We start from the raw sequence: 21,683 nt of genomic DNA, 5'->3' as shown, positions 1-21,683 counted from the left end.
AATCATTTTTTTTCCATCGCCAACTACATTAAAGAAGTCAGAGAAGTCTGGTTTCAGCAGTCCCTCGCCTTCGCAGACCTCCTCCCTTGGAACGGCTTTCACACAGCACCATCGACCTGTCATTACAGGACCCAGAGGTGAGGCCTAACCCAAGAGCCCCCAGGCAGCTTAAACGTTAGCTACGGCACCCAGTGTCCGTCCCAGCGCCTTTCCACGGAAAGTCATCGTCGTGTGTCAGCCACCCAGTGAGAGACAGAAGCTGGATAACCCAGAGGTTTTAGTTGTCGAGACCTGTGTTTGGTTTTGCTAGGCTGGGCTGTTTGGTAGAACTCCTGATGACCACTCAACAGTGCTGAAGGTGGAAACGCTGGTTTCTGGGGGCTTGGGGTTTTATTTGAAGAGGGTGGGGAAAGGGACAGAATGTGTTAGAGTGTCTTCTGCTTGTCTCCGTTCATAACATAGATCCAGTCTAACTGCTCGAGATAGGAACCCATCACTCACTTCTGAACCACACCTGTCTTCCAGCACTACGGCTTTGTTTCTGCCAGTCATTTAGTGCTCATCTTGTTGGTGTTAGCGTACTGAAGAACCGCCTTGTTAGGGCACTCCTTGGAAGTTGGTTCCTGCAATACTTTGGCTAGTTTTCTTCACAGTACTCTTTTGAATGGCTTTGCAAGTAAAAGAGATGTCCTCTGGGTCTCGATGTGCTTATGCATTTTTGTTAGAAGGATGCATTTGCATTTAGCCTAGAAAACTAAACACAATACTCCGTTCACATTTGAAAAGGAACTCACTTGGGCATAGTAATATACACAAATGAATGAATCTTCTTACAAACCTCTTTGGAAGATATAAAAATAGGAATGAATGGTTGTGACATGTTTCTTTCTGCTATGAAATTTTGTCTCATTTAGAGCAGATTATTAAGGAATTGGTCGAATGGTGAAGCATAAAAAGGCATATTAGCAATTCATACTAGAAATTATTTTGAAATGTCTGTTTGGCATTAGGGTGGTTTTACTGAGGGCAGCATAAAGCAGGAGGAGCCTTTTTGCACAGTCCAGGTGATGCAGTGTGAAGCAGTGGAACTGCGCTAAGTTGAAGCGAGGACAGAATTGCACTTCATGGTTTTTTGTGCTTTGTTAAATCTACTTATTGTAGTTTGATTTGTTGTGGTTAATTCCATAAAAATTATTTGTTACCCTTAGACACACACCTAGATCCTCAGAAGACATTTAGGCATCTGAGTTCTATACAGATTTCCCTTGAAATTTGGATCTGAGCTATCTGGCAAATATATCTGCTTTTAAAAGCTTTGATAATTGGTGATATAAGTGTGAATAATAGGAATGTTCCATTAACATTATATTCAGTGCACATCAGGTGACTCTGAATTCCTGTCTTCTAGAAGTTCAGCGTTTTAGATTTGAGCTGCTGATTGATTAGTTAATAGGCCTTTCTGTATTTAGCTATATTTTACCTCACACTTATTTTTTAAGATCATTGAATGCCTATCTCTGCCCCTGTTTAGACCCTCTGTGTTTTGGATTTTTGTGTGGTTGAGAGAGGAAATGTATCACTCGTGAGGTATTGTTTAAATCTCATCTACAGTCTGTTTTAACAAGACTTTTTCTGTGCACTGGGCAATCTCCATCAGCTATGTGAGAAGAACATTCAAAGACAGCCAGAATTTGAATGAGCAAATATGGTGACTAGAGTTCCCAAATTTTGTTTGTTTGGAAGGAGATGTCTTTACTAACTCCATAAAGAAGTAACACAGTTTCTAATCATCATGGTTCCTAAAAGGTTAAGCAAAAACTGTTCTTCTGCCACGTCACTTAGAAGCATTATGTATTTTATGTTGGTTCACAAAATCTTACAGACTTTCAGGAAAAATCCCTCTGAATCCGTCCATGGATTCTTTAAGCGTCATCATCCTGGAAAAATCTTGTTCCAGACTTTGTTCTTTTTGGACATTCCTCTTCAGTATTCTTCTTCCGCAGCACACTAGCTGTGTTTATTTCTCTTCTGCAACAATTGCTCTGTTAGTAAAGGGTGATAGATGGATTATTTTCTGCAAATCCAGCTTTGTTCTTTATCCCGTTCCCTCCAGTGTACTTTAGGACGGTAAGCAGAAGAGAGAAGCTTTTCAGGTATCAAAAGTCACAACATGAAGAGTATAATGCAATCGTATAAGAGGATATAATCTTTGAGCAATTCATATCCACCATTAGTTACTGTACCTTTCTGCAGAAATGATGGCTAGAATATAGTGCACACATTGCATTCTGTTTGGATACATATGCATTACGTAAATGGTCAGTTGTTTTCAGAAAAGTAAGAGCAGGACTTAATCTTCAGTCTGCAGAGGTATTTCAGAGCAGGAAAGTCATGAGTAACTAGGTCACCATCAGAGTAAGCTCCTCAGCCAACTGAACGATTACAAGAAGGTTCAGTCTCCTTCTGATGTTCATATGTGCAAGTTTATCACTTGGATGCGTATATGAGATGCATTTGTAAAGCATGATCAAAATAGACAGCAGAGAAGAAGCTGTAGACTATTCATGGCAGGTGTTGTCATTGACAACCAGTGATTTATAACTTCTCAGGAATATTCCCGAATCTTTCACATGCTTCCGAACATTCCTTAGAACACAGTGGACGTCTTATGCTGGGGTATCCCAGGATACTGAGTGCCCTTCCCAGTGATCTCCGCAAGGAGTCATCTTGGAGGAGGAGTAGATCCTTAAGAGGATTTCTTAGCTATAAGGTGCTCCATTCAATGAACCAGTTGGAAAACCTCTGCTCTCATGAAATTGTCTGTGCTGTACTGTGTTGTAGAAGGTTGTGCACTAATTTCCTATCTGCATTGGTGCTGCTGCCAGTACTCAGCCCAGCTGGGCAGTAGCCAGCAGAGAGGATCTGAGCTGGCTGACCAAAGGACCAGATGTGCAGTGAGTGCTGGCGCATGGATGCCAATGCTTCAGTGACTCCTCAGTAGTTCCAACAGATGGTGGTAAGATCCAAGTTTCTTTGGTGATAAGCTAGCAAAGTGATTCATGGAGCCTCACTTGATGATGGCAGTTTTTTGGGCATGACTTTATGAATGCACCATATGTCTTCTCTGGACCAGTGTGGTTAGGATTCAGTGTCTGGCAGATGGTAAATTGATCACCTATGGGGTGGCTTTAGCATCACTATCAGTTTTAGAATTTATTTCAAAGCATTGAAAACTCAAGCAGTTAGATCGCTATCTCCTACGCAGCATACTTTTGTTACCTGCAAGTTAGATTATTGGTGGTCAGTGTGCTCACCACAGTACTCCAGTACTGCAAAGCCATCGTGTATGGCTGGCATCTTACAAAGTTTCCCAGACATTAGCCCACTTGAACTCTTTACTAGACGGTGAAGGATTTAAATACTATGGGTAACAGTGGTATTTACATAAGTGGTTTTAGGCTTCCATGTATTGCTACTTACACTCTGGTGACTATATCTGGAGCTGGCTGAAACGTTACATTGACCACGATCTTGTAAACCTAGGATACACAGCAGCCTGTGCTGTAGAGCATTCAAGCATTTCCACAGAATATGACAGCATAGATCCTGCAAGCCAAAAATCAAGGAAGAAAAGGCAATGAGAGAAAAAAACAAGAATGAGATGGTATGTTAGGAACATAAATGAAGGAGAAACACCATTACAAGAAACAAGAAATACAGCACAAAGGGAAGAACCCAAGGAAGTGGGTGTGTGAGCAGAAAAAGAAGGGCTGAAAGTCAAGTAGTGGAGTAGTTCCCATTATATTAATTTCCCCTATAATAAGCATTGCCATTGAGATTTTTATCAGGACAAGGCCTGCCAGGGGAGCTCTGCAGGACAGTACTCTCTGTGCGTGCCAAAGTGGCAAAAACTTTGTCGCATATCTGGGAAGACACTGTGCCCTTCTCTATCAAAACTCTCCACAGGGCCACCAAAATATCAGTGCCTGTTAGCTGTCCTGTCAACCAGGTTCAAGCAAATCAAAGTGATAATTCCTGCTCACTCACTCCGGAGCTGCACAGTGTAAAAAGGACATTTTGTAATATCCTATTCCGTACAACTATCCGTGGCTGCTCCTCGATGCTGTCAGCTGGCAGACTAACGTAACCTTCTACTCCCCTTTGAATTTTGACACAAAACAAAGCGGTGTGACTTCATTCCAAAAGAGACACCTCAGATCAGGGGATGGTAATGGAAGACAACCAAAAGAGGAGAGCGCCATACCACAAGGGTAAGAAAGTTGAGTAGAAACCATAAATAGCGTAACACTGACCAACAGATGAGCGTCGCTTTTGCGACAGCAAAAAGCAATGCTCCAGTTTACAATAGCAGGATAGCTGACTGTGTAGGTGAAGATTTTTATTTTCTCCACTCACTTTGAAATAATATGACGCTGAAGGAAAAACAGTTTCCTAACAGATGGCCTCAAGGTCAGGGTTTAGTAATTACGAGATATCCTACCCAAACTGCCATCTACTCCCATATCCCAGGCAGGGGAGGGCAGAGAGGAAGGCTTGCAAACGGTTAAAGCTTCAGCTAAACAAAAGTCAGGAACCGTGTAATTAAAACTCTACCTTTGTTGTATTGTAAAGAGTTAGCCTGTGACATAGGAAATATTTAAAGGAGCAGGCTGTTCAGCTAATTTGTGTGTGAGTGAACTGCTTAGACAGTCCTATCCTAAATTAACTGTAAGACCACCCACTGAGATTGCCTCATAAAGGGCCATGATTGCTCAGCTTCGTTTTGTATAACCGTTCAATAATTACTAGATAAATGCATAACTAAAAGCTCTATTACACTAATAATTTGTACTGAGATAGATGTGTGGGACACCATGCTGGGTTAATTTGTCATCCCTGCAGCAAACTTCTGAAGAGGGCTCTTTTGCAGAGGAGTTGTGTTAATATGTTGCTCCAGTGAGGACATGTTAGAGCAACAAGATGACTTGGTCGCTTAATCTCCTAAAGAGGCAAAATGCCTGGAGGGTAAGTGCCAGAAAGAAGAATGGGGGGTGATTAACACAGTGGACCCAGATTTAAACTCATCCTGACAAAAGGAGCTGATCTAACTGAGTAAAAGAATGAAAAAAGGGGAGTGTTAAAAATACTAATAGGATTTCATGCATCCCTAAAAAATAATATAAAAATAAAGTGCTGCAGGAACAAAGTATTTTACCCATTCTTTTACTGATTCTGTGTTCAGTTTCCTTGCTCTCTTTGATGTATCCGTGAAGTTAAACTATATGCTTTAAACAGTGCAGTGAACTATAATATTTTTATCTCTGCTTTATGCTAAATTCTTCTAGCTTCAGACACACACAAAAAGCACATTATTGCTTTAAATATGGAACCCATGTTTAAGCATCAGAGCTCTGGATTTTCAACCTCCTCTATTGACAGAACCATAAATCATGTTAAAGTTAAGTGAATTACTGTAGCGTGGAACTATAGCTTTAACAATGTTTATGTAGTATCAGCTTACCATCTACAGAATGAAAGGGGGGAAAAAACACTGATATTAGAAATGGGAATGTGGAGTCCTATTAACTTAACAGCAATATATCACTCCAAAGTCACAGATTCCATTACCATGCCCTTTTTAGTATCAAAGCAGAATTATATCATCACACATATAAAGGTTGTGGGTTTTAAGAGAATTTACATTTCTATTGTAAACTTATCAACTGCATTTCATTATAAGAAAGACATGATATATTCTCCTAGCAGTAGTTTTTATCTTATATATGGGAATACATCGTGTGTATTAAAAACAATAACAATATGCAAAAGTTGCCAGCATTTGAAGTGAAGTAGGAGTTCTACAAATAGGTTAAATTAGGTTTTTTGACGTCTAGCTATGGTCTTGGAAGGGAGCAGTGCTTTCTATAGGTATGATTTTTATTTCTGTACCTATGTAACGAGTTCTATAGTATTCTGATCTCTCAAAGGCAGAAGAATTTTGACATGTTTTAAAACAATCTGCTCAAAATAGCTAACTTAACTGGCCCCCTGCCTATGCCAGAATCTGGAAAGCACTCAGTTCAGCTCTACAGGTTTTCAAAAGCAGCCTGTAATACTCAACAATCCAGGGTACACCAATAAACCCTGTGCCCAGGCACAGCTTTAAGTATGTTTCCCTTTTGCTAGGAACTCTGTGGGCAAAATGTCCTTCTGCCTCCCACTTGCTACTGCAAAATCTCTTACAGAAAGAGTATTTCTGACCAAAGGGTCCAGGTGCCTTATACCACTCTGGTCTTCAGAGCAGCAAAAAGGAGCTGATAGCCAGCCCTGACTTGAAGATACCATGGGTCTGTTTTTTCAGCAGTGCTTAGCCAACCACCTGCACTTGACTTCTGGAGCTGAGAAATGGATATTCTGCAGTTCAGCCCTTCTCCGTGGGCCGGAACAGATCCTCCATCCATCATATTTAGGGCATTTGTATATCTCTTCCATTGGTCAGCTGTTTACATTATATTTTGAATGTTTCATCTATGCTTGCCTACATAATGTGGAAGTAAGTATCAGTGATACCTAAATTTTAGCCATGCTAAGAGAGTAAGGCCTATTTTTGTTCTCCCGCCCCATGATTTCCCAGCCTTGTCACTAATATGGGAATGCAAGACGGGATCAGTTTGAATGTAGCTCATCCATGGACCTGACAGACACATTACTAAACAGCCCCTTTGCACCATTACGGGACTTAAGCAATACTTAATTTTTCCAGTGATCTGAATTCCCTTCAAAGGGCTGGTCCTAGGTCTGGTCAGTCTTACCCTCAGTAGCTCAGTATTTAAGTAGAGGCAAGTCCTTGCTAACCTGAAAAAGAGATTGCTCTACATTTAACACCCTAAAGTCTATTCCTAATGGGGAGTAAGAAAAATGGAGACTTTCAGAAACCTTTGAAAGAGTTACGGGGACGCAGCTCCCATTGAAATTCAAAAGCAGTTAATGAATTCTCTCAGGACCTCTGCAAATCCCAGCCCAAGTTTCTTAATTATTTTTTTTCTTGTTTGGGTAACTGCTTTCATCACAAAAATCTGCGGGCTTAAAGCTATTGTTTTAGGCTTCTATTTTTTACCTCTTGTATTGTATTATACACAGAAGTGTAAGTTCCTTTCAACAAATTTGGATTATTGCCAGATCTCCTTATTAAAAAGTCACTCTTCATATTTCCGATAAACACAGCTGTTTCATGGTGTTTGAAAGCATTTCACATCAGCCAGCATGGTGGCTTAGCCAATTAGTCCTCTAATATGGTCAATTTTCAGTGTAAGTACCTTTGGGGTACAAAGGGTGGGATACATCTTGCATAATTTGAACTGGCACTTGCATCACTTAAATACTAGGAGAAGGCTTACGGCACGCAGGGAGTTAAAGCAACTTAGAAGCCTGAAGTGGAAATATCTAGCAGAACTAACTGTTCTATAACATTTCCAGGGAAATGACTTTTTAAAAAATACTTTCTTAATTGTAATGAAGCCAATTATAATGGCCTCAAAAACAAGCTGATAAAAATGATCCTGTTTCATTATGATTATAATGTTACTATTTCTAGGAAGATTGATCAATGTTTAATGAGCTATTAGTAAACTTGATTATCAACTTATAGAGGAGGTATCTGAGCGTTGCGCCCTAGTGAGGCCAATCCACTTTTGGCCTGATCTGATGGACTAGCCCTTCTGTCTGTGAAGGAACAGTGGGTTTGATTCCCTAGACCACTGCTTCTTTCAACAGGCAAGGAGTGCAGGGTGATAGTAGACTTTTCCTGAGCAGGAGAAAAGCAACACTAAATGACCCTTTCAAAGACTTCAAACGACTTTATGAAGAAAGAAATTTCATCCAGTCATCTGGACTTGAAGGGGCTGGCAAGGCTTTTTGGAAGAGGAGATGGAAGGTGGATGGATCAATATGTCTCCCCCATATGTTGGGCTGTGCTGGTGGAGAAATCTGTCTGAGCACTGCAGGTGGGATCACAAAGCCCCTTTACAACATCAGTGAGCACTCCCTGGGAAAAAGGATCCCATGCGTCTTTATTAAAACTGCTCCTTTGTTCAGGAGAAGGGCCTGAGAAGGGTACTAAATATCTGAAGAGAACTATAACCTGTTTCAGATTAACTGATTCTTTATTATCTGATCATTCAGTTGAATAGAATTCACAATTTTGGCTCTTCTTCATTTGCCTTAGACATGTGAAGTGCTAACCTAATCAATGAATGCAACTTATTTTATTGGTTACTTAGTTTGTTATTGGCTACTACAAATCAAGAAGGGAAAAGACAAGACAGGCTTGCATAATTAGACATTTGAATTCAGCGTTCTGAAAAATCCCCTTACTTCGGTGCTGCACAGCACCACTAACTCATAAAACACTAAAAAAGCCAGTATAGCACGCAACAGCTGTACTGCATAATTACTTGGCCCAATTGCAGTAGTTTTAAAACACTGGTGTATCTGTTGCAGGCCACCATACATTATCATCTCATTTTCAATAAAAAGTCTGGGATGTTTCAGATGAGCTTCAATGGAATTAGAATCATGTGTGCTTTGAAATATTTATGCTTGCCTTGAGATGGAAGGATAATTCCTGCTTCCAACCCCCACACACAAATAACAGATTTAATAACGCCAGATCGTCCAACTCCTCCATACCTACAGCAGGTAGAAATGAAGTTCTGATCTGGAATACACATATTTTCATAGGTTGTAGAACTTATATTTTATGTCATTTTGTGAGGTCAATAATAAAATATAAATGTCACAGGCTGAAAGACGCCAAGAGAAATATGGTTTGGCAGCATGGAGCTGCTTAGGGATACATAAATAATAAGTCAATAAGTAAATAAATAATAGACAAAGGCCTATTTTATCTTCCATTTGAAGATCTCAAAGAATTTACAATCACTGATTAAGACTTGTAATATCCCATCAGAAGCACATAAGTAGTAATAGCCCCTTCTTAGATACAGGAAAATTTGCATCACTCTAGGCATGGTTTTCAAAAGCAATGACTTCATGATTTTTATTAAGCGTTTCTGAAAATCATGACTGAAGGGGCTTGTCCATGATCACTTGCCCCTTTTAGAGGCAAAAAGGGAAAACAGCAACCTGCTATGCTACCTCATGTCCTTTAACTGATTAAAAATGTTTGTGAGGTTCCATATATTTGGAAACATGGTTGTGTTCTGCACTAAGAACTTGTTTGAAAGGCCATTTTTGCATACACCAGAGTTGGTGACCAGAACACAGCTGTCGGAGTAATGGTCTGTATCTGGGCCAGCAGTTTTTAGACTTTAGCATTTAATTCCCTCTCTCTAGTATAAGGCAGGCACACTTGTAATGTTGAGTGGTTTAATAGTGGTAGATTCTTCCTCTTATCAAACAGTCCTTCATTTTGCTGCTTCAGAAATTTGGTATTTCCCAGTCAGAGACTGCAGAAACAAACCTTTTGGAGATCCTTACTCCATTCGTTATTTCTTATGCTAATCCATCTACTCTTGAGAAAACGAACCCTCCACGTCAGTATGTGGCACAGACTGAGGACTGATGCATATTTGGTCTTGTTTCCTTCCCCCAGTCTTTCCCATGATCAGCAGAAAGCCCTTTGAGGCTGTGCTGAGGAGTTGGCCAAGACTCCAGAGAGGAACCACTTTCTCCTTTTTGTGACGCTTTACCTTCCTGAATTATTGTTCATCATTTCTACATTCATTTTTCTTCTCTCCCTCTTTTGGAAGATCACTGGTAGAAACTTCCAGTTTCTACCCTGACATGCTGAGGAGGTCAAGGCAACAGAGAAAGACCCACTACTTAAATGCCTATGAGTATTTCTAATAACCATAACACATCTCTGATATAGCAAATTAAATTATTAAGTGAAGAGTCATACCTTGGAAAAGCTAAATACAATGTCATCTCAGGCCTAGCTTTGAATTCCCACAGGTTCCCTGGGTACAATTTTTTATTCCTTCTCCTTTGATTGAAGTGGCATTTTTAGCTCCTTTTCACCCAGCAGAGGAAAAGGAACGGATTTGTTCCCAGATGTGTACAAAGGACAATGCAGTTACATAACAATTTCAAGTAGTATTAACAGAGCTGGTGCTAAAATGAATTTTTTTTTGTAAATGTTTGAAAAAATCCCGATCTATTTTCTACTTAATTAGATGTTTGCCACATAAATTTTCATTTCTTACTCTTATCTTTGTCATTCATCTTCCATTTGACATACAAGGAAGGGGGAAATTATAAAAGGAGATGTGAAGAAAGAGAGGAAGAATAAGTTTTATATCAAAAAAGGACAGACACGTTGTATGCTAATGAAAATTTTGTTGTAGTCATCAAAATGCTTACCACCAACTTTAGTCGAACCATGCCAAAATATTTTGACAAGCTCTAAAATGACTGTTGCTTGCTGGAGAAGGTGGTGATACATTCATACCTGTAAAGTAGCTATGACGTAAGCGCCATTAAAGGAGTTAGACCTCAGGGGTTGGTGTAAGTGAGATCGGAGGCTGATACTTCAGGTGGAATTCACCTCACTGAAGGTGCATGCATAGACTGGAGGTACCTACCTCGGAGCTTGTACCAGTGGGCTCCCTTCACGTCCACTGGTGAGCCAGTCAGTGTGGTCAGTGAAGTCTAGTCAAAGGCAGTGGTCTATTTTCGGGTGAGATGAATGGCTCCTTAGACACCATTAGTTCTGTTTAGTTCTCCATAGATAATTAGCTCCATGGTTGACACATTTACTAAGGTGAATCCCACATTATCTCTACCTTTAATAGCAACTTCAAAGTTACAGCCTCTCCCAGGAATCTGGGGACAGGAAAATAGCCTTCCTTTCTTCCTTTGAAGATTCGGGTTCTTTATCTGAGGGGTTTTCAAATATACTATAATTTAAGATGCAAACTCAGAACAAAACTATTTGTCTTAAAAGTGAATAAGAAATAATTAGCTGGGTTTGTAAAAAAACAAGAGATAAGCCCAGATGTGCAGACAGGTTGAACAGGCTGGGCCCACAGGTGTTTGCCTTGGCCATGGAATAACTGTCAGCATTTCCATAACAAGGAGCGTGGGATATGCTGCTTCTTGTTGCCTGTTCCCAAGTGCATCACTGCAGACCTAGCACGGCTGTTGGGAAAACACTGTTTTCCAGTGCAGCCCACACGCCACAGTATCTAGCTGTTGTAAGATAGGTATAGCCCATGCTTTCTGAAGAGTTTCTCGGGATATGCATCTACTTTGATCAGAGATAGCTGATGGCTGCATGCTACCTTTTGGTTGCTCATCTCCATGCTTGCTTTCAGTGGTGTTTTCCCGTTTAGTAGCACACACTTAGTATGTGTTTCTGTTGTGAGTATTTTAAATAGTATTAAGGGGAGTAGCCTGGGAAGACTTATAGGGTTAATAAGGATAGAAGGGAGCTTTTCATGGCAAGGATGAGAGCTTCATATTCATCCCATATGAGCACGCCAGGCATGAGTGCAGCTCTTTTTGGTGGTGGTGTCAAGGCAATCATTCCTATCCAGTCGTGGAGAAAGAAGTACATAGAAGTGCTGCCCAGCCAGCCCTTAATGAATGCTTATAGGATAATGCAGTAGGTTTCCTTGCTGCTGTCTCTGAGTACATGTTTTATCCACATCTTCAGGCTCTGAGTTTGCTAATGGTTTAATAATGCTTAAGAAAAAACTTATTAATAAAGTGTCACATTATTAAACTGGAGATGAACAAGACTAAGAAGCAGATTTTAGCTTTTATTTAACTGAAGGTTTTTCATAACATTCCTCATGAAATGAGTGTTTGCTCATTTGTATTTGATTTTAGTTAACTTTCCTGCATCTCTGCAATTTTTCGAAAAGTGCCAAAGGCTTTTTTTCCCCTCTTGTATATTTAACTTACTTCAAAGCCAACACATGAGTTTCTGTAGGATATTACCTCCCTTGATCCAGTCGGTGATGTGTGGTGTACAAGTGCAGTATGTGCACGTGGACACCCTTGAAAGATTACTAGCATAGCATGCCAAGGGAGGGAGCAACAGGGATGTAATGAAGACTGTTTGGTGAGAAATAAACTATGATTTACAGATGAGCTTATCCGCAACCAGATTAATTGGCCATTCTAAAGGAAGAGTGAATTCTCATTTTAGAGGAGAAAGGGAGAATTCATAGCACTATGAGTGGCAGCAGTTGCTACCTCATGGTGACAACTAACAGTGGAAAGTACTGTCAGCTAAGGGTCCAACCCAATATATCTTGAAGGCCAAGGAACTGGGCAAAGGTGTCACATAATGTAGGAGAGCATAAGGCTCTTCAGCTGCACTTGTAGTTCTGCTGAAATCAGCCGAGAGTAAAATCTCGCATTGCCAATGGACTTGTGTACTTTACACCTTCACTGTAGTACATTTTCCAGCTGGCTTGTTGGCCCATAAATTCACCAAATTAAACTTCATCCCTGAATGGAAGCTGGGGCTTGCTGAAGATTTGAACCTAACATTATTCAGGAGAAATGTAAATGTAATTTTCAAAATGATCTTGCCACTTTGTGCATGTTCATTAGATGAAAACACGTTACTTAAAATAAATGTTCCTAAACTGAGGTGGAAAAAAACCCCCAACAACAGGAAGTGTTAGACCATCATTAAATTATCAACCATATATAGTATAATATAAAATGGATTCACATGTGCAAATCCAAGTTACATGAAATGTCAGTTAAATCAACCCTAATCTCCCAAATACATTTTTTTATTGCCTGATTGATGAGGACTGCTCTTAAGGTGATGGATAGTTTTCACTTTCACAAAGGACTGCTGATTCCTTTATATGTGTCCACTAAAAATACAGAAAATCTTTCAAAATGTCTGGCTCCGTTCTCTTTCAGGATCTAGCTGAAGTGAGCATAGGACACAATGTGGTCTGATATATTAATTGTGAAGATCAGATGTATAAACAGTACTGTACATTCAAAAAAAGACTAAAAGTAAAGCTACAGTAGATTTAAACTGTTTTATTTTCCAAAGGCAAAACTCTATATAACTTCTTTGTTTTCTTTCCTATAGCAAGTCCACATGCAACACCATCGACTCTTCATTTTCCAACATCACCCATTATTCAACAGCCTGGGCCATACTTCTCACACCCAGCAATCCGCTATCATCCTCAGGAGACTCTGAAAGAGTTTGTCCAACTTGTCTGCCCCGACGCTGGTCAGCAGGCTGGACAGGTGGGGTTCCTAAATGTAAGGAAGCCGTTTTTATTTCTTCAGAAGTGTTTGTCCTATGTAAAATTAACCACGGGATTATTTTAACAGCGTGTTGCATACAGGAACACACCTCGAATAGTCGTTGGAAGAGAAAAAAAATTGCTACTGCAAAAATATTTTAAAAAAACAACAAAAAGCCTCCCCAAAAAACCACTCGACCACATTGTGGTGAAATTAACTTAAACTGTCAGAGAAGCTGGTGATACAGTGACCTTTTGGGTCCCTCCACAAATGACTTTGCTGCATGCGTTGTAACCCTAGTGGAACTAGGGTTAACAAAATATGATGGCAGAATAATTTTTATTAATTATTTCTGAAGTTCAGGGGAGAGTGGGGGGGAAGGAGCAGGAAAAGGGAGGGTGAGAAACAGATGTTTCAGATCAGCTAAGTTCATTAAAAAAAAAAAAATACTGCCTTATAGCACTTTAGATCAAGTTGACCAGTACTTGAACTCAAGATGTTAAAAGTACAGTTTATTATGGTTTGTTATTTCTGTAAGCAGTTATCTTTTCCCCTTATCTCTATGAAAAATTAAGCAGAGTTCCAAAGCTTCAAATAACCATTTTCATTTTTTTTTAAATCAAATAAAGTGAATCATCTTGCTATTATTGAAATAGCATTCCGGTCAAATACAGAATTTATAAATTTTATGTAAATCAAATCTAAAATAATGCTCTGAATATTTCATGAAATGTAATGCGTGTAACTTTTTCCAGCCAATGAAGTAATAACTGGAAAAATTACTGTTTCTCTCCTGACATACATACGATTGAAAGTGTTAATGAGAATTAGTTTAATTATTAGCATCTAATTTATTACACTTATTTAATAAGCTATATTGTTCTCAGTGCTTTCCTTTCCCTAGCAGAAAAACTGACTCTACTTATTCCAGCCAGTACTGGCTTTGAATAATGTCTGCAATATGTTAGCAGATACATTTATGTCTAGACAACAAATCAATATAGTGCTTTTCTTTTTCCTTGAGTATTCATTTGCTTAATTTATCCCAACCCATTCAGCATTATGAACTGTTAGCACACTCACAATGAACATACAGCAGGGGTCTTCTTGGCAGGAAAGGCACCTAATTGTGAGACAAGATAGTGTTTGAGAGATATCACTAATATATTAGTTTATTAAAGGTACTGGGTCTTGGAAAAATAAATATCCCTGAAGGATTGCTTCTTGCTGCAAACACTAGTAACTGCAGTCTTTGAAGTCAGTGGGAGTGCTGTTAAGTTAAAGGCAGATGAGTATGAGTCTTATTTATGCCCTGAACCATTTTTGATCTAGCACAAGTGTTCACGACTTTAAGGCCTTTTGTCAGTGCCAAAGCAGGTGAAATGAAAATCAGGTCCCAAGCGTTTGCCAGTGTGAGTATTTTGTCCCCAGTAATTCAGGCTAATGGAAACCCTAAGAGGAATTAAAATATTATTTTCTTTAGCAGTACTTAGAATATGGATCTGTGTTTAAGGCTGAGCTTTTATCATCAATGGAAAAGCCAATGCTCAGTGCCAGAAGAACTGCAGTGAGATCAATTTGTAGAGTGCTGTCGAAACTGATCTCATCACTTGTGTCACTAAAATGGAACACCTGATTCACAGGCTGTCCTACTTTCTCTTTATAATGGTATTTGGCATCTATCTGTATGGTTTTCAAGTGTCCAGGCTGTGTAACATTTAAAATGTAAACTTAACAAGTTGGGGGAAGGGGTGGCATTTTTTTTTTAAGCCTGCTTCTTGCTTTTGTGATACTTGAAAACACTTTTACTTGTGGACGGGCTGTTCTAGTGATTAATTGAAAGACCACACTTGTATAGCTGGGCCCATTCTGCCTGTGACTGACCGCATCCCAGACTAAAGGGTGGGGTTGTTTTTTCCCGGTGTGTAAAATGAAGCAGTTCAGTCGTTTCTCCATATGATCCTAATGGCAACTAAACTGTGAGCTACGCTATTGCTAACTCAAAAGGGATGTGGGAGAGCAGTTACTTTAATATATACTCATTCATTTTCCTGTAATAAGATATCAGCAGACTTTTAAGACCACCAAAAATGATTGTTTTTTCTCTTAATGAGCAGTATCTTTAGGAAATTTACACTCAAGTCCTAGGCTCTGATATCCTAAGGGTGTAACAGAGGCACAAAACTGGGGGATTTAAGGGGTCAAAAATACTGCTTCAAGTCTCACTGAGCATGAGTTAGTGGCTGCAGGAAATTTAAAGAGTAGTCGAATTTAATCCAGGGCAGTTCAGACCAGCTGCTAATAGGACAAATGTTTAAAAGCGAGAATTTCCATAGTTTCACAGGGTTTAAGACAAAGTTCCTTGAAGTCAAGGGAGAATTTGATCCAGCACTTTCTTTGCCACCTCTCAAGTAATCGTAAATGTATTGCACATAGCATTCAACTAGATTGTTACTACTGGAGGTTCCCAATAGCTGATTTTTAGTATAATTTTTGTCTGTTTGCTTGTTTTTTGGCAGCCCAATGGTAGCAGCCAAGGCAAGGTGCACAATCCATTCCTTCCTACCCCAATGTTGCCACCACCACCTCCGCCACCGATGGCTAGGCCTGTGCCTCTGCCAGTGCCAGACACAAAACCTCCAACTACATCAACAGAAGGAGGGGCCACCTCTCCCACTTCTCCAAGTAAGTATAGACGCAGCGGGAAGCAAGGGCTAAGAGCAGCACGCAACGTGCTGCGATCACCGTCTATCGGCTGTTCAGAGAGGAGGACTGGACTAGCTCTCGGGAAGCAGGAGAGCTCTCCGCTCTGTTTAGGATGGACAAAATTCTGAGTTGCTTCTATATTAACAAGAAAAGAGTTAGCTTAAGGTTATAGTTTTATTTCTGACTTTGTTGGCATTTCGCATGACAACGTATGAGAGAAATCAAGGCCAGTAGCTAAGCTGTGACACAGACCTCAGACCTTTGGGATCTTGTTTACTGTCATGAGGAGGCAGGCTGGTATCTCAAGTCAGGCTTTAGAGGGTAGATTCCACATGGAAGTCAGATAGCCTCATTGAAAACAGTGCTGCTCGTACATACTGGGCTAAACTAACAACTCTTTCGAGTTTACTTCTTTTATAGTTCTTTCGGGAATAAGTCTTCCTAGATTAACCCAGACATCTTTCCCTTATGACTTGGTTCCCGAGCCCTGCATTTTGGGCAAGAAGCTATGGTATTTCTTAGGCCTAGGGAGAAAGCTTTAATCCTCTCTCCACCACCCACACGGCTCCCATATGTATTTTGCGTAGCCACAAGTCAAATATACAAATTCCTGGATACACACTTGGGGATACCACTTTGGACTCACTCTTCTGGGAAACAAATGCGATTCAGCTGGGTTTGATGCTTTAAAAAAGTCTGGATGTTCAGGGAGTTAATTGTGAAATGATTTAATGAAGCTATGCTCAAACTGACATTTAAAAACAAAAGGGAAGCTTTCAGTGCTTTAATGGCAACTGTAGGGGACTTGTTCCACAGTGAAGGAAGTCCAAATAACATCCACAAACAAAAATCAATCTAATCGAAAGAGCGAATCCCTTTGTGTGCTTTTCAAGCTTATTATTTAAATGCTATATGCAACCACTGCTTGATGTGCAAAGAGGTATTCACTGTTCAGACCATGTGAATCCTACCTTTTTAAAGCTTTATATACTGTTCAGGAGATTTGCACAGGTTCCAGGGGACATTTTTAAAATCTGGTAGTTCTCAAAGTTTTGCATTGCCTTCTGCTGCGCGATAGTGCACAACTGCAAACTCAGCAAGATGCTCTGGCTCGCTTCAAAATTGAAATGGGTTTTAGTATGAGACGGTCTGGTAAGATTGTGAACATGATCTTCTAGAATCAGGACTTCTAGAATTGATCAGCAGATTTTTGTTGAGCTAAGAAGTTGATTCATTCCCTCCCCTCCACTCCTCTTTCTGACCTTAGACCAACACTTGCGCTATCAGGAAGTTTTGATGCTTTCTGACAGGAGATACCGTCTTTTAAGTCCTATCAATAAGATTCAGCGGTGCAATCTAAAAGGTTAATGTTTAGTCATACTTATCACTGAATACAGTCAGCAATGCCTTACTATTTCCTTGTCTTCAGAACCGGGAAAAATGAAACTAGGTCAATGTATATTTGTCATTACAGGTGTGACTCAAGTTTACTGGCAGTGTGTGGTGTCTAAAAGAAAAAAATTCCCAACGTCATTTTAGCAGTAATCTTAATACTTCATTTTTATGGTACTGTGATCATGTAAACAAGCTAAATGCGTGTCTGGCCTTATTCTCAGCTGGCATAAAAACTGGCGTTTGTCCGCTGAAGTTCACAGAACACCACCCATCGGTTTCGGCTCGGGCTGGTCACTGTGGCTCAGTGTTCAGCAGACAGCTGCAACGTTAATTGGGAATCGAGGTTTTCTCAAGAGCAGCAAGTTAATGGTATTTAAACAAAAGATTAGGAAAATAATTACTGTTTGTTAATTAGCTACGCTGATGTCTAAACATATAGCTCTGTACATATTCAGGCATGCATCTTCCTTTTGGTAAGGGTTTTGCATAATAGTGACTTGAGTTGTAAAGAAGCATATAATTTAATTTAGGGACAAATTTTACAGAAAAGTAGATTATAGGAAACATTTTCTAAGAAAAAATATTACATATATACCAAAGCCAGTGGAAATGGCTGGCCACAGAAAGAGTAAAACAAACCAAAGTTCCTAGCCTTGCAGCGAGAGTTTACCAGAAGGGCCCACTGGACTCCATTTAGTGTGTCAATCAGTACCAACTCTCTATTTTCATCGGTGTTTATTTTTTCCTTAACTAAATATTAGCCTTCAAATAGCAAGTGCAGATTCACCAGAGTTTCATAAAAGCCGCACAAAAAGGTGTTTTCCATGGTTACGAACTGCTCGAGTGCACTGGTTCTGGGTGTCGCTAGGTTATGGCTGACTGCCCTGCAGAGCTTTAGGATATTGGAAAGTCACTTATGCAACAAAGGCAGGAATGATGTTAGATTTTGGCCAGACTCTCTCCTGAGCTGTGTGGAGGAGAATGAAGCCCCCCCCCCAAGGAAAAGGAGTGAAAGGAGTTGGCATTTGCTCCATTCTCCTTCCCTTTTTTGGTCTAGCAGAAAGCCCTCTGCAGAAACGAAACGCAGTTACGGCCCTACCAAAAATTGGAATATGGCCCTCCTGAGGGGTGCAGGAGCCAGGAGCAGCTGTTCAATACTGCGTGGCCTCCTGGGAATGAGAGCTAAAAATCACAACAAGGTGGTTAATGATTCTCAGAGCAATAGTGAAACTCTCCAGCTGTGACATTAACCAAAACATGAACATTAGTGCTGTCCAAGGAAGGAAGTGCCCCTGGAGATGCACACCGGGGATTTGCCGCTGCTGGGTGGGCAGGCATGCTCTGGGAGTTGAAAATTTCAGCTGCAAATCCTGTCCCTTTGGAAAGCCAGCGTTTTCCTCAGTGAGAAGACACAACGGAGATGGGATTCATGAGGTTTGGGAGGGTTCATTTTTCCTCCATAAAAAGCCTTTTCAATAGAACACATCCTTGATACCAGAAGCAGTCCCAAAATCATCTTATCTTAGATGTCTTCTCAGTTTGTTTGGTTGGTAACCCATAACAAACACAACACAGTATTTTCTTGAACTTGACAGTTTCTGGGTTTAATATCTCATTGCCCAAAGAAAATACCACCTCCACTACCTGCCAGTTGGACTTTATCACTATCTTGACTGAATCTGAGTGTTAGAATCTGTGGCCCCCATTCCGATGCAGAGTCTAAGATACTGCCATCCTGTACGCCATGATTTTTAAAGAGCGTATTTAAACTAAATGTTATTTTCTAAGGTTCACAACTCTACATGGGGAGAAACTTAGCTATTTTCCCTTGTTGGGCAAGGTCATTATCACTTAATGTCCCTTTGCACAAGGGAGTTTTCGTGTTAAACAGCATTTGTGTCAGGATGAGAATGATGATCTTGTGCCTATAGCACTGGGTTCATAATCAGATTGGATTTCTCTCCCTTTCTCGCTGTGCATTGACTGAGCACCCTCTGGGCAAGCCATTTTAGCTTTCTGTTCGCTCCTTTCCCCATCCATAAAAAAGAGGGTGATGACGGTATCATTTAATTTGGTAGAATTTGCAGTGCCCTCTCAGATACTCAGCTGCAGAATGCATGGTGGTAGGAATTGCTGTATTGCACTGCATTCCTCTGGTTAATTCTCTCTCTACAACTCCACAACGGCTAAACTGACTCCTAGTCCTTTGCGAAACAGTACAGCTCTTCATGTCCAGCACATGTACCTGTCGTCTTGCTCTGTAAAAGAGAGACCTAGTGGTACATTACCTTATCGTTCACCCAAATCATCTTTACCAACCAAAAGTTTATCCTTTTAATCCAGAACGATCTGATGAATGACACATTCCTATGCCTAATAGAAATTATTTCAGGAAAGTATATTTTAAATTAACATTCTCCTACTGTAGGCAACTTTAAAATACATGACATTCCCAAAACTGTTTGTTTGTCTTGTCTTTCATACAATTTCTTGCCATTTTGGCTAAATATCAAAGCTGTCTGTGTGAGCAAATGTTCTTTCTCTGCCAGCTCCTGTTTTGCTTGTTCCTGAAGTGAAGCATCATAGCAAATTTGTGGCATCACATTCATTTCCTTGGCTATGGGCTATGATGTTGCAAACAATCCTTAGTGAATTCCAGTAGCAGAAAGACTAGGCTGGGCAGGAAGATGTTTCTATGCAATCCCAACAGGTCAGCTATCAGCTAGCGTAAACTAGTGTAGATCTATGCAGTTCCCATGGAGGAAGGCTGATAAAGATTAGGAGAAGATCTGCCTAAGAGACCTGGCTTCTGTTCCTTTCCATGCTTTGGCTTTTCCCTTTCCTAAAAACGAGTTTGAAGACCCCACCATATATGCTTAGCCTATCTATGTATACTATAACATACTATGACCCAGCTTTAACCAGTGAGGGCAGTTTGCCCTATCCTTATCTCAGGACAGAGTGCAACTAGCATCTTGGGAGAGTCCAGTGTAAAGCCTGCTCTGCATATGTGTAGTTTTGGTACTCTTCACTTCTTGGCTCTAGCAATGTAGCTATATGACCTTAAGAAAATACCAGGCTGACATCCGAGTACTTTCAGAAAGCAAGTTAAACATAGTTTGGAGCATTACAGAAGAAAGGTACACATAGTAATTCACCCAGCAAGGTTTGAGGGGACTTTTGTGCATATTATACAGTTTTCAAATGCTTTCGAATTTTGGGTTGAACAGAGAAGCCATTTAAGACAGCGTTCTGATGGCTTCCCTTTGATTTTCTACCAAATATCACAGCAAAAGTATCTGCCAAGAGGGAACTGTAAACAAGATCTTGAGTTCCTTCCCTTTTGAGTGGAACTTACCTGCTCCAAGGGATTAAATGGCCTCTCTACTCAATTCTGCTTCCTTAAAAGTCAACTAGAAGAACCAAACAACAGATGTTTGATTTTTGAGCTTTAAGTTAATTTTCCCCACTGCAGAAGGAATTTTTAGTCTTGCACAACAAAGGCTTCAGTAGTTAGTCAAAAAAAAAAAAACCCAACCTCACTGTAAAACAGTACGGGAGAATCTTAATACATGGCACTAGCAATAGAGAGATACCCTTTGCAGATTTGTGGCTTCTTTGAATTATTAAGCAAATTAACATAGCAAAATGGCCAGGAGGTCATCTCACCAAATCTACTCAGTTCATTTCTTCCTTGATTTGCAGATATGAATAACAACCAGTGTACCTGTTCATACTCCAATATGCAAGCTGCACTGCAATTTGCAAAATCATCTCGGAAAGATAAATTAGTGCACTTAAAAATTCCTTTAAAACTTTGTGAAGGAAAGGTGTTCCTTGCAGGATTTTTGCAAGTACTAGCAAAGTGTTAGCTTTTTGGAGAGAAAGGCACACCTCACTGGAAATAACTGGGAAGAATTCATTCTTAGAAGACAGGAGTGCCTTATCTTCCCTCAGATCAGTAAGAAATGAAGATAGGCAGTTCCTGGGGTGATTTCAGGGGAATGCACTTTGAGAAAATGAAGCTTTTCTGATATAATTGTAAAAGTTAGGAGGCATCATGAGACGTTTGTGAGACTTGGGTAGAGAGGGAAGGGAAGGATGCAGTTCTGCACGCCCGTACACTTGGGAACTCCTTGCCAAAGGGCTTTGTGGGATGCAGAACCTTTGCATGCGTTCAAGGGCAGATTGGGCTATGATCAATGAGAAATCCTTTGCAGGCCATTAAATACAGGGAGTCCCTGAGCTGGAAATAGTCAGAGGGTGGGAAAGAATACGAGAAAGTAAATATGTGACCTGTTTTGACTCTTCCCTGTGTATCTGCTTATGGC

At 40.2% G+C, this 21,683-nt stretch overlaps 1 protein-coding gene across 1 annotated transcript in view; it reads left to right on the top strand.

Annotated features, from left to right (window-relative positions):
• NFIA (nuclear factor I/A) overlaps nucleotides 1–21,683 on the top strand; it is a gene marked incomplete at both ends in the record, with an annotated part of 125,853 nt that overhangs the window by 102,809 nt on the left and 1,361 nt on the right. The window contains 2 exons of the mRNA XM_009697747.1: nucleotides 13,088–13,251; nucleotides 15,771–15,936. Coding sequence (XP_009696049.1) covers nucleotides 13,088–13,251; nucleotides 15,771–15,936 — 330 coding nt within the window. The remainder of the gene's footprint in view (nucleotides 1–13,087; nucleotides 13,252–15,770; nucleotides 15,937–21,683) is intronic.

Source organism: Cariama cristata, unplaced genomic scaffold (genome assembly GCF_000690535.1).
Source record: "Cariama cristata isolate BGI_N322 unplaced genomic scaffold, ASM69053v1 scaffold6083, whole genome shotgun sequence".
Taxonomy (NCBI): domain Eukaryota; kingdom Metazoa; phylum Chordata; class Aves; order Cariamiformes; family Cariamidae; genus Cariama; species Cariama cristata.
Note: the sequence above shows the minus strand (reverse complement) of the source record. Positions and strands in the feature narration are given on the sequence as shown.